Source organism: Enhydra lutris, unplaced genomic scaffold, assembly GCF_002288905.1.
Source record: "Enhydra lutris kenyoni isolate GAN:26980312 unplaced genomic scaffold, ASM228890v2 scaffoldscaffold23, whole genome shotgun sequence".
Lineage (NCBI taxonomy): Eukaryota > Metazoa > Chordata > Mammalia > Carnivora > Mustelidae > Enhydra > Enhydra lutris.
Window position 1 is genome coordinate 28,733,360 of NW_019154107.1, and position 12,021 is coordinate 28,745,380.

Sequence of the window (12,021 nt, forward strand, 5' to 3'; positions counted from 1 at the left end):
CTTCATAATTAGTCCTTGGATTAAACAATTAGGGGAAACACTCATAACAGGAGGGTGCCTGGCAGGTAGTTAAGGACTGACTGCTTTTGCTCACAGGTTATTTTCCTCCAGCACCTCTAAGTTTAGTCCATCCCACATAAATCTGTTTCTTCCAAGAACCTTCTCCCTCCTGGCCAGCCCCGACCGTGCTCACTGTACAGTCAAAAGCAAGGATAGAAGACCCTCTGCCAAAGTTAAAAGCGCATCAAACACGCCTAGCATTTATTATTTTAATCACAAACCTACAGACCCCTTAGTACACCCTCCTTGGGGCTTGACCCCAAGGATCTGAAGCTGACAACCTTGGGTGTATGTGGTAGGAAGGGTGGGCATGGGCAGGGAGTGTCTCACAGCTCTGAAATGGGGAGGAGTCCTCCCAAATGGAGAACGGGGTGGATGGAGGCCAGAGATTGGAGGTGACCTAGCTTCTGAGAAATGGAGGGGGGAGGTCAGTAAAAAAAATCAGATAAAACAAAAGAGGCGTACATATGCTTTTGCAACCCTCCCTCCAAGCCTCTGCTTTGGTGGGATAGGCTTCCACTTTTCCCCGGGCTTGGGAACTCCCCAGAAAGGCCCCTTCCTTCATCCTGCTCCTCTATAGACTGCAAGAGTGCTGGGGTGCTGGTTCTGGGAACCTGGACTCAGTACCCCCTAATTCCTATCACCTCCCTAAACTGCCCTTCAAAGTAGGAGGCGGGACTCTACCCAAGAGTGAGGGTCTAGTTCTCCTGATCGAGGTCTGGAATGTCGCCCCACAAGATTTCAAGATCGGCCCTCTTCTCCAAGGGCAAGGTCGGCTCAGAGCCCTCCTGGGTTAGGTCCCATTGGTCCCAGGTTAAGGCTGGGGAGCTAAAGTACCACTCCCCCCCCTCCCTGCAGCATGGAATGCTCTGATGGGATGTTGCTAAGGGACAAGGTCTGTGATCTCCACATGGCCTGATCTCACGGACTCCTCCATGCCTGAAATACCTGCGCTCCGCAGTGCCTATAGGGAAGGGGCGGGGCCTGGCTCCCGCATGGCCGGAAGGCCAGGACTGCGCTCCCAGGTGAAGGGCTCTCTTCACGTCTGTTCCTTGGCTGGACAAGGCGGGGCTGAGGGGAAAGGGCAGGGCTTAAACCCCCAGGGTGAGACCTCTATTATTTTGACTCCTCTTCCTTGCCAGGATGGACTAGACTAGTGGTTCCAAGAGAGGGGGTAGGCCAGTATCTTGCTACCTCCTTACCCCAGGGGACCTGGCTAGGAAAGTCCCTAAGCAAAGGGGGGCCTAGCTCATCCTGCCTCCTTCCCTCACCTGGGCAAGTGCACGTCCCACGGGGCGGGGGCGAGACTGCAATCTCCAGGGGAACTACCCGAGGTTACCGCCTTCTCCATGGCTGAAACGCCTCACCGGCTGGTCTGGTGGGAAGGGGGCGGGGCCTCATCTGACTCCTCCTCCTTGCCTGGTTGCAGGGGTGGGACCTCATCACGTCTGCTCTTCCCCCCAACACCTGGGCAGGGCAGTCTCACGGGAGGGTGGGGGGGGAAAGGTGGGGCCTCATCCTGAGGCGTCCTCCTTTCCTGGGTGGGGATGTCCCAGGGGAGGGGTGAGGCCTGATCAGGACTCCTCCTCCATGCTGAAGCTGCTGCGGCGACTGCTGGCCTTGGAGACAGCGGGGGAGACCGACGAGAGCAGGGGGTCAGAGGCAGCCCGCAGTGGGGACAGGGCGCCCGACAGTCCCCCCGCCACCCCTTCCTCCTCCTCCTCCATCAGAATGTCCTCCAGCCCCAGGTGGAACGGGTCCCCCAGATCCCCCAGGTGGTCGCTGGGAAAGTGCAGGTCCAGAAGGGCATCCGAGGGTGGCGCTGGGGGCTGCTGATGGGGGCCACTCTGGGCAGATCCCTCCGCTGCGTGAAATGCTGCTGTGCCTGGCCTGCCCTCCTCCTCAATGTCCAGCTGCTCTGGCTTGAGGCTGTCAGAGGCTGAAGTTGTGGCCAGGGAGAGCAGCCCCGGGGTGGGAGGTACCGGCAGACCGTGGATCTGTGCCTGCAATTCTAGCTCCTGTGAAAAGTAGGGGGTGGGGGGCGGGATCAGATGGGGTTCATGGTTCCTCAGAGGCAGAGAAGTCTGATGGTGCCAAGGGCAGGCTGCTGCTCACGGGTTGTGTGACTTGAGGCAAGTTTTGCTTAACGTCGCTGGGCCTCAGAGTCCCACTCTGTAAAACGAGTGGAATAACGGTCCCTGCCTCACGGGATCATAGAGAGGGCTACCTTAGCAAATGGAGATAAGGCTCCTGTTGCCGTGCGCTGCACGAGACAAACACCATATACATTAGCCAGTATTCGTCGCTGTTCTCGGTAGAGTTATGATTGCTACTTGTCGTCACTGTCGTGTGAGTTGGGGAAGCCCAGGGATCCCCCAAGTAGGCCAGGAAATCCCGGCCTGCTCTTCCTCTGCCTCTGCCTGTAGGGAGCCCCCGTCCCCTCTGCCACGGCCTCCTTGTCCCAAACCTGAATTCGGAGCTGCAGACTGCGGTTGGTCTGTTCCAGCGAACGCTGCCGGCTCTCCAGGTCTTTCGAGCGTTGCTGCTCCTTCTGCAACTTGCGGATGTAATCCACAGAGGCTTTCAGGATGGTGCCCTTGTTCCAGCGCATCTCCCTGTAGGGCCCGACGGGAGGAAAGGAGGCAGTGTTGCGTAGGGGGGGCTCTCGGGAGCTGATGGGGCAACTGCACCAGTACAGGCCTAGACCAGGAGTTCAGGGGTGGGGCATACCTCAAGGGTATGGAATGCCCTTCCCAGTTGTTCTGGGGGAAGAGCAGATTCCTGCTCCTAGAACATGGAAAACCACTCCCACCTCAGGGCCTCCAGGCCAGCAGTGCCCTCCGCCGTGGACACTCTTCCCCAGATACCCAGATGGCTCCTGCCTCACCGCCAATGTTTGCTTGTCAGTCCAGGCCTGCCCTGTGCCCACCCTCCTCACCCTAAGTTGTAACCCTTGCCAACATTCCCCGATCTTCTATTCTTTTTCTAAAGTCACCTCTATGACCAACATGGGGCTTGAACTCACAAACCTAAGGTCAAGAGTCACACACTGGGGAGCCTGGGTGGCTCAGATGGCTAAGCGTTTGCCTTTGGCTCAGGTCACAATCTTCAGGTCCCTTGCATCGAGTCCCGCATCTGGCTCCCTGCTCAGCAGGGAGTGTGCTTCTCCCTCTCCCCCTGCTTGTGCTCTCTCTCTCTCTCTCTCTCTCAAATGAATAAATAAAATCTTAAAAAAAAAAAAGTCACACACTCTACTGAGCCAGCCAGGCACGCCCCCATCTTCTCTTCATTTTTCTCCACAACACTCCTCGTAACCACCCAGATTTTATTTATTTATCTTATTTATGGTCCGTCTGCCTCCACTAAAGTATCAGTTCCAGGAGCTCAGGGATTTTTGTCTGTTTTATCCCTCTGATATCCTCAAGGCCTAGCACAGTCCCTGACACAAAGCAGCTCGATGCGTCCCTTGAATGAAAATTAGGAAGCACTAAATGAACCCAAAATGAGTGCCTATGTCAAATGGGGACCAGATGAGGCACACGGACTGCAATGTCATGCACTTAAAATTGTAGGTTAGGGGCTACAAGGGGCTACGCCCCTATGCAGGGTCCTGAAAGCTGGATGGACCCGGAGCAGAAATGCCGGGCGCTTCCCACCGGGGAACAGGGCCCTCATCCCACCTTCTGCCAGCCCAAGGCCCTCCCCCCATCCTAGACTCACGGGTCACTGGACTTTGGGATGAGGGTACCCAGCTCCTTGATCCTGTCGTTAATGTTGAATCGCCGGCGACGCTCGACTTTGGGGGTGGGGTGGGGAGAAGAGTGGGAAAGCTGTCAACAGGCTGAGGAGGGAGGAGGAGCTGGGGATGGGGAGGCTGTTGCAGGGACAGGCCCCCCTCAAGGAAGGCCAGGGTGGGGTGTGAGGCAGGGCTGAAGAGCATGCTGGCAAGGGCACGGGAGCCCACTCACTTAGGTTGTGATTGTCTTTCTTCTGTCGTTCCTTCAAAAGGGCCTTGGCCTCAGTCTCTGGAAGAGAGGTGGGGGCAGCGGGTAGTCAGGACCTCTGGACGTGGGAAAGACAGAGGCAGCACATACGGCTGCCGCTGCCGGGGGTAGGAGCTGGTGGGTGGAGGCAGGGAAGTGACTTTTTTTTTTTTTAAGTGCCACTTTCATGACTTTTTAAAAAAGAGCCCTGGTGACTGGTCATTTGTTAAACCCAAGACAAGAGGAAATGGGGTGAAAGCTAGCCCATAGGCCATGTGGAAGGAGAGGGCAAACAGTCCCTTTCTGTCTGCTTAAGCCCCTTCCCCCAGCATCAGGCCCACCTGGTTGACAAAGGGCTCACCCGGGGGGTCCAGAATGGGCGCCTGGGGCCAAGACCCTGGCCCTTACCAGAGATCTCCCGTTTGATGTTGGGCAGCTCAGCTGGGCAGGAGTTGCTGACAGTGATGGCTGGCGTGGCCACGCCCTGACTACTGTACACATCAAGCAGATTCCCTGACACAGGCAGCTGGGGGCAGGGAGGGCAAAGAGATGACGGCTCGGAGCAGTCCCAGGCTTGGCCCCCTTCTCAGAACCTGGCCCCCACCCTTCCACACGCTCCACAGATGCCCTAACACAAGGACTGGCTGGCTCAACACAGGGACCCTTCCCTCTTGTTCAAGGGAACTTTGCAGGGCGACTCAGTGGGGAGGACAGGATCATGTGGACCCACCCAGCTTGGTCAGGGGACCGGAGTCTGCTGGACCCTTTCCTTGTGCCCCTGAGTGCCCCCAAATACCTCAGCAACCTAGGAGGCCCCTCTCCCCAACTCTGGGGTTGGCCCTGAGAAGTGCTGGAAAACCACTCCTCCTCAGGTCTTTGTCGGCTACGACGCAACCTTGCAACCTTCCAGCCCGTCAGCCCCTCCTAGCACAACGTTCCAAGTCGGCATTCTTGGAACACTCCAGCTCAATCTTCTCAGACCTTGGGAAATTGTCATGGTAACATTTTATCCAAAATATGGCCTTTCAGAGAGTTCCAGCCCGATCTCTAGCCTTCTGCCGTGGCTGTTGTGTTCCACCACCTTATCATGTACATGGTCATGCACCGAGCTCCTGACTTCTGGTATCTTCCTACGCATTCCAATCTCTCAGGATTTCTTGTCCAACTATTCAACAAGCACTGCTCTTTTATGCCAGCCTTGATTTTTTTGTTCTCTTTCCTTCACCCTCTCCTGGATATACTCCAGGGTAACACACTAAACCCTGAGTAATTAATCCCACCTCTTGATGAGTTATCATCTCTTGAAACCCCTGCTAGTCTGCTGGATCCACGTTAATATAAGGTCCCAGTCCCTAGCTGTGTCCAAATCAATAAATAGTTCTGATAAGCTGGTGCCATATTTATACATGCTTCTGTCCTTTTGGTGTGTTGGAAGGAAACAAAGCCACAGCCCCTTGGTATGTCCCAAAGCAACTTATAGAACTCCTGGAATGTTCCAGAACCAGAATTATATAATTTATTGGCACATCCCTTGCTCTAGAGAGTTTTACCCACTCTCCACGAGGATCCAGCCTCTTGGCATGGTTCACTGAAAGAGATGCTGTACTTTCCGATCACCCCGAGGTTCTACCATACCGGGTTTTTAAGACTTTTGATATGTTCCAATCGCTACATGGTCTGGCTATATCCCGATGACCTGAATCTCTTGCTACAAGAGTCCCATTCCTCGGTCCCTCCCACACTGCAGCTTGACTGCCTAGGTATGCCTGATTACCTCCCCGGAGTCCCTGCCCTTGTATCTCTCAGAATCCACCAGGACAACCTCTCCACACAGCCTAACACAAGGTACCAGGGCCCTAGTGTGCTCTCTTCTCATCCCCATGGCCTCCTTCACTATCTTCGTACAATCCAAAGTAAGGGTCTTATATACACAGCCAGCCTGGGTGTCGCATTAGGGACAGAGGGATGCGACTAAGCGTCAGCCAGCCTCCCATCTCAGGGCCTCACCGTGCTGGGAAGCTGCAGCCCTGCGGTGCCTCCTGGCAGATAGCTGAGCATCTCATCATTGTAACTGGATTCCAGGCTGATGATCTCATCAATGACATCGTCAATCTGAGGGAAGAAGGGAATATGGACGAGGGTTAGAGGAAGCTGGATGACGGGGAGTGTGGTAAGGTTGTCTGCAGCTACTGACCTCCTTCTCTGAGCTGGACCCAATGGTGAGGAGCGCCATGGGGCTATTGGGGGCGCTGCCTGTGGGGCCAGCAGCATGGGCAGCCTCAGGCGCTGGGAGTGGCTGGGCACCAGCAGCTCCTGGTGGTGGCGTGAGGGCCTGGGAAGCCAGCTTGGGGCCAAGTGTGGTGGACAGGTACTGTTTCACCTGCTGCCGGCGTGCCTGCTGGAGGTGGTAGCGCGTCGGGTTCTCTAGGTGGGTCTGCACCTGCGGGAAGGGGGCAAGGAGGGGTGGAAGGGGACAAGGTAGGATGGGCTGACTCTGTGCCCCAGGCTGACCCTCAGAGGTCACCTGTTTCTAGGCTCAGGCTGGCAAACCCGGCCCAGAATCAGAAACCCCTCCTACCTCCCCCAATACTGGGAAGTCTCCCCCAGAGACCCAAACTCTCTTTCTCAGAAATCCCTCAGTTTCTGGGGCACCCTGGCACAGGTCCCAAGACTCCCTCTCCAGTCTCTGACATCACCTAGGAGACGTAGAAGCCACACGTGGCTTCCCAAGTCACTCCGATGGCCAAACTCCTAATGTATGACATACACAGGAAACTCTTCCTATGAATTTCTTCCTAGGGTTACTTCATAGGAGGCCCTAGGGCCCACTCGAGGCACTCACAACCTTCCAGGGCCCACCCAGACATCCTGTGCCTCCTAATAACCCCTCACGGCTGCACGAGAATGCCTTGGAACCCCTAAATGTAACGGGACACTAACACAGCCTATTTGAACAGTAACTGGGACCTTCCTGAGAGCCCCTAGGACCTTGGCCCAAAAGCCACCACGACCACTCCTCAGTCACCGAGACCCCTCCCAGGGCCTCCGGATGTCACCTTACCTTGAGCACCTCCCTGGGCACCTGAGCAGGGGGAGGACGGCCCAGTGTGTGGCCCCCTGCAGAGACGCCCACAACTGAGATGGCAGGAGAGGCAGGGGCAGGGCTGGGGAAGGAAGAGGCTGCGGCCTGTTCCCGTCGCTCACGCCTCTCCTGCTCCTGGGCCTGGGCCCGCATGAGCTGCTGCCGCAGCAAGACCCGCGATGAAGAAGAGGACGACATGGCAGGGGTCCTGGAGCCCCCTGCAGAAGACGATGCAGAGAGTGGAGCTGGGGTGGCTTGCAGTGATATTGGGAGGCTGTGAAATGGGAAATATGGGGCCATAGGTAAGCTAAAAGTCTCGTCCTGAGCCTAAGGAGTCACCGTGGGAGGAAGCGGATGCTGGAATTAGACCCGTTTTCTGCCTTCAGGGGCCACAACGTGGAGGGGGACACCCAGGAAGCACACCTGCTCAGGGCTCTCTGGGTTCACAGTCTGACGGGGGAGACACTGGGACCAGGCCGAGTCCCAGCCCTTAGAGGTCACAGTCTGGTGGGGGGAAGGTTTAGTCTTCCATCCTTATGGTGAAGGCTGGATCTGGGCCTGTTCAAACACTGAGGAGAGATGCCATTGCTAGGTTGTGGGAGGGGGATCCATCCCATTTAAAGGAGAGCAGAAGGATGACAAATGGGGGCCATGGCAGTAGGTTAGGGTACAGAGGGCTCTTAAAGCTCCGTTTGGGGCTGAGGATGCTCAGCTTCTGGTCGTGGGCATCTGGCTACAGGGGCAAGCGCAGGGCCTTCCTCGGCCCCAGCCTGGGCCTCTAGACCCAGGAGCTAGGCAGTCTTGAAAATCTCAGAGATTTCACAATCCTCTCTTCCTGCCCCTCTTCCAGGTCCCCTCCCCTCTCTTAGAGCCCAGGCCGATGACTCAGCACATTTAGACTTCCAAGCTGGGGGAAAGAAGAGACCAGCAGGGGTTCCTCAAGGGCTGGGGGGCGGTGAGTTTGTTGAGTGGGGAAAGGGGTGAGCAGGGATTGTGGGTACAGCTCCGCCCACCTGGCAGCTGGGCACCCGCAGGCCAACCAAGGCTTCCAGCAATATTTGTGTATGAATGGGTGTTCGGGTTGGGAGGAGGGAGGCAGGGGAGGTCTGGTTCAAGCTAATGGAATCCCAGCGTGGCCACCTGCTTTCCTGTGTGACTTACGCTTTCAGGCCCTTAATTTTACCATCTGGAAAATGCACTCTGCCGAAAGGGTTGCCCTGGCACTGAGGGCCTCTGCCTGTCAAGAGGGGATGGAGGGGCCTGAGGAATTGGGAGGGGAGTCAGGGGAGACAGACCTTGAGCGTAGGGGTAGGGGCTGGCTTTTCAGCTCGTAGAAGCTGTCCGGATCGAGGACGCTTTCTAATTCGATGTCAGCAACAATCCCAGATTCCGGAAGCAAAGAGTTGAGGCTGAGGGTGTAAGGGAGGGAAGGATGATGGTCAGTGAGTATATGGAGACCTCACTCCCCTCCAAGAGAGAAAGAAAGAGTGGGAGGTGGGAAGGAGAGAGACACACATCAGGGGAGAGGGGAACAGAGCGCAGGCCGCAGAAGAGGCTACTCCTTGGGCACCACCATCAGGAATTCCCAGGTCTTCCTCTCTCCCCACACCCCTCTTCCCTCCGCACTTGCTTTTGCTGTTACCCATAGTCCCTTAGGATTCAAAATAGTAACAGTGCCTGGATCCCAACTCCTCACTCTAACACAATCACGTGTAATAACCTGGGTTGGAGGGAAAAGAGAAGCAAAGAATTTAGGAAGGGCAATTCACTTTGCAGGAGTCCTGACCTCGCATTCAGAGTTGTTCCAGCCCCCATACCCCCTCCTGGGGTCCTGGCAGCTGAATGTGAGCCCACGTTGGTCTACACACTTCCAGCACTGTGGGGGCACCCTTCGGCACAACAGTCCATTGTAACACAAACTAAATGCATCACAAAGAACTGGGGTCGATGATTCACTGGACGGAAGGATCCACCATTTTTGCAAATAAGTAACCCCCCCCAGCCAGAGTTCAGGGGAAGCCAATACACACCCCAAATACAAAATGGAAATATCAAGGGCTCCCCTCATTCCGGTAATTTGGATTTAAAAGAGGGAGCGCTGGGGTGGGTGATCCGCTTCCGCAAGCATTCTTTTCTTGGCGGGAGGAGCCTGTCCAGCGCTCTCCTGGTTTTTTGTGACCAAACACACACACACACACACACACACACACACACACACACACACCCCTCCCTCTAAAACCAACATCCACTGGCACAAAATAAAAAGCTGTACACCCCTCCCTTTCAACTATTCCCACTACTGTGATGAGCCAGGTTGTTTCGAAGGCGTCAGAAAATGGGCAAGCATTGGGTGCAAAGGCTCTCACTCAGTCCTCCAGGCCAGGGGCAAGACCCTAGTGTGTAGGGAGCATTCACATGCACGTGAATGGATATGCATCCTGAATCGAGTCAAAGACTTAGAATCCTGAAACGCTGTGGGTGACTTCGCTTAACAAGAACTCTCTCCCGGCTCTGAGGATCTGTCTTCTTCCTTCCTTTCCTCACCCTCAGATGGGGACCTAAAACCACCCAGGAAGTCGAGAAGAGGAAGCTTGGGGAGGTGCTGAGCTCAGCACAATCCCAGGAAGAAAGCAGGCAAAGCCCCATCCCTGCTCACACCCATTGCACTGAAGTTTGAAGAGATGGGCACTGGGGTGGGCAGGGTGAGGACAGAGTGGGCTGGCGCTTACAAGCCTGCTGATCTAAGTGAAGATGTGAAGAGGCCACAGAGGACCCACCCAGGCAGGGATGGTGAACCTGGCCCTCATTCCAGCTCTAGGGACAGATTTGAGATGACGGATTTCCAGGGTCTGACTGTCTGACTGGCAGGGGGAGAAAAAGAATCCAGGCACGTGCAGAGGGTGAGCCAGGCTGGCTGAGAGGCTAGGATGGTTGGCAGCAGGAACGAGACCCTCCTCTGGGTTCCCAAGTAAGGTCTGAGGCCTTCTCCAAGCTAAGAAGTAGGACCATCTCTGTTGCCTCTGTCTGCCTCACTGTCTCCCATTCAAGCCCCTGTGCGGGGTGTGGGAAGAGGGCTTTTCCACTATCCCTGGGATCTGACCCAGCTGGGTGGGTGGGCAGGGGTAAAGTGATTATTCTGGTCAAGCCTTGACGAATGTTGCTTCTCTTGCTCACTCACACACACACACACACAAAGCTGGTCCCACGTAGCATATCTGAGATACCCCCAAATCCCTCCAGATTCCTGTTATCCCCAAACATAGTCAAGCAACCGGCCACTGGGAATCATCCAGCTTCCAAGACAGCACTTCTGTCTTCCAGGACCCCTTCTCTGACACTGAGGGGAAAAGTCCCTTCAGATCAGTGCCTTGCCTACAGAGTACCCCCTCAAATTCATTCCCCTCACGCCTAACTCAAGGACCCCAAATTCAGCCCCAGTCCCCCAAGTTCAGTTGCCCCAGACCAGGCTCGGGACCAGTTAAGAGCCCCCCAAATTGAAACCAGGCCTCCCTTAAGGCACTTCCATGACTTCTTTAAGCCTCAGTCCAAGCAGGCCACCGGCGGATTCCTTAGGTACCCTCCCAAGACCGGCGCCCCGACGTCCTCCAAGCCTAGGCCGAGGGCCTGCAATCCCAGGCCCGGGATCCTGTTGTCCCCCCCAGATCAGGCCCCCCAGGAACCCCAGTCGGCACTACCGGTCCCAGGCGGCCCCGCACCTGAGCAGCTGGGCCGAGTCGGCTGGCCTGCGCTCCTCCAACAGCACGAACACGGCTCGAGGGCCTTCCGCGCTGGCCTCTACGCCGTCCCGAGCTGGCTCGGCCGCATGAGACATGACGCCCGGCCCCGGGCGAGCCCTGCCAGGCCGGTCGGGCCCCGGCCCGGTCCCCCTAACAAAATAAGAGTCCCCCTCCCCCGTTCGCCGCCGCCTCCTCCGCTAAGCCATGGAGCGAGCTCTGCGCGGGCGGGCGGCGTCGGGACGACGGGATGGGCCGTGAGTCATCCCCCGCCCTGAACGGACCAACCCCCCCCCCCCCCCACCTAACCCCGGACGACCGCCCTCCTCCCCCTCGTCCTCTTCCCCCTCCTCCCTGGGCTGGGGAAACTCCACAGGAAGTGACCGCACGGAGGATGGACGGCTCGCTGGCCCACCCCCTCTGAGTGAGGCGGCCAATCATCGAGGGGTGGCTCGAGGGCCCGCCCTAAACTACGCCTCCGATACAGCGGGAAAACTCGATTCGGCCGGCCCTCATTCCGAGAAGGACGCATCTAGGCCACGCCCCCAGAGACAGTGGCCAATCAGCGAGACAGACTTTGATTAAGCCACGCCCCCTCGCAAGCGATCCCTCCGCAGGATTTTTTTAAGCCGCTCCTTGCGTCCTCTGCGCCTGCGCACCGATGGCCTGTCAGCGCGCAAAGGGTCTCCAGGCCACGCTTCTAGCAGCAGGACCGCGCCCCCTCTTGGCCGATATTTGTAATGACAGCTCCCTAGATCGCGAGGCAACCTCCATCCAGCCGTGCCTCCTCAGCAGAAGCCTTAACTGGGAGGCCTAGGCAGCTAAGTTCCCCGGAGGTGCGAACCAGAAACCCCGCCCTTTCGGTACCCACAAACTAACCGCCCAGCTGGTCTTCCCGGGAGCATTCCGCCTACTCTGTGTCACCTAGAGCAGTTGCTGTACTAGGTCGTTGTACTACATAGTGAGTGCTTAATAAATCCCTGACAGACAAATGAATGAGTGAAAGGATGGAAATCTGGTCCCTTCAGTGAATGACTTCTAGAATAATAAAGATCCGGTTTGGATTTGAGCAAGGGACTGCCCCTCTCCGATCCTCAGCTTTCCTGGCCTGTCAGATGGGGGTCATAATTACCTGTCTGGCAGGATTGTTATGAGGATTAGA

At 56.6% G+C, this 12,021-nt stretch overlaps 1 protein-coding gene across 1 annotated transcript; it reads right to left on the reverse strand.

Annotated features, from left to right (window-relative positions):
* Positions 1-228: 228 nt before the first annotated feature.
* LOC111150460 (transcription factor binding to IGHM enhancer 3) lies at positions 229-11,100 on the reverse strand. The gene is made up of 10 exons (XM_022507934.1): positions 10,842-11,100; positions 8,421-8,534; positions 7,105-7,399; positions 6,238-6,483; positions 6,051-6,155; positions 4,452-4,569; positions 4,029-4,085; positions 3,781-3,856; positions 2,528-2,675; positions 229-2,078 (listed from the first exon to the last, which is right to left on the reverse strand). Exons 1-10 carry the CDS (start codon positions 10,955-10,957, stop codon positions 1,635-1,637), a joined length of 1,719 nt encoding a protein of 572 aa, XP_022363642.1. The 5' UTR covers positions 10,958-11,100; the 3' UTR covers positions 229-1,634.
* Positions 11,101-12,021: the final 921 nt, after the last annotated feature.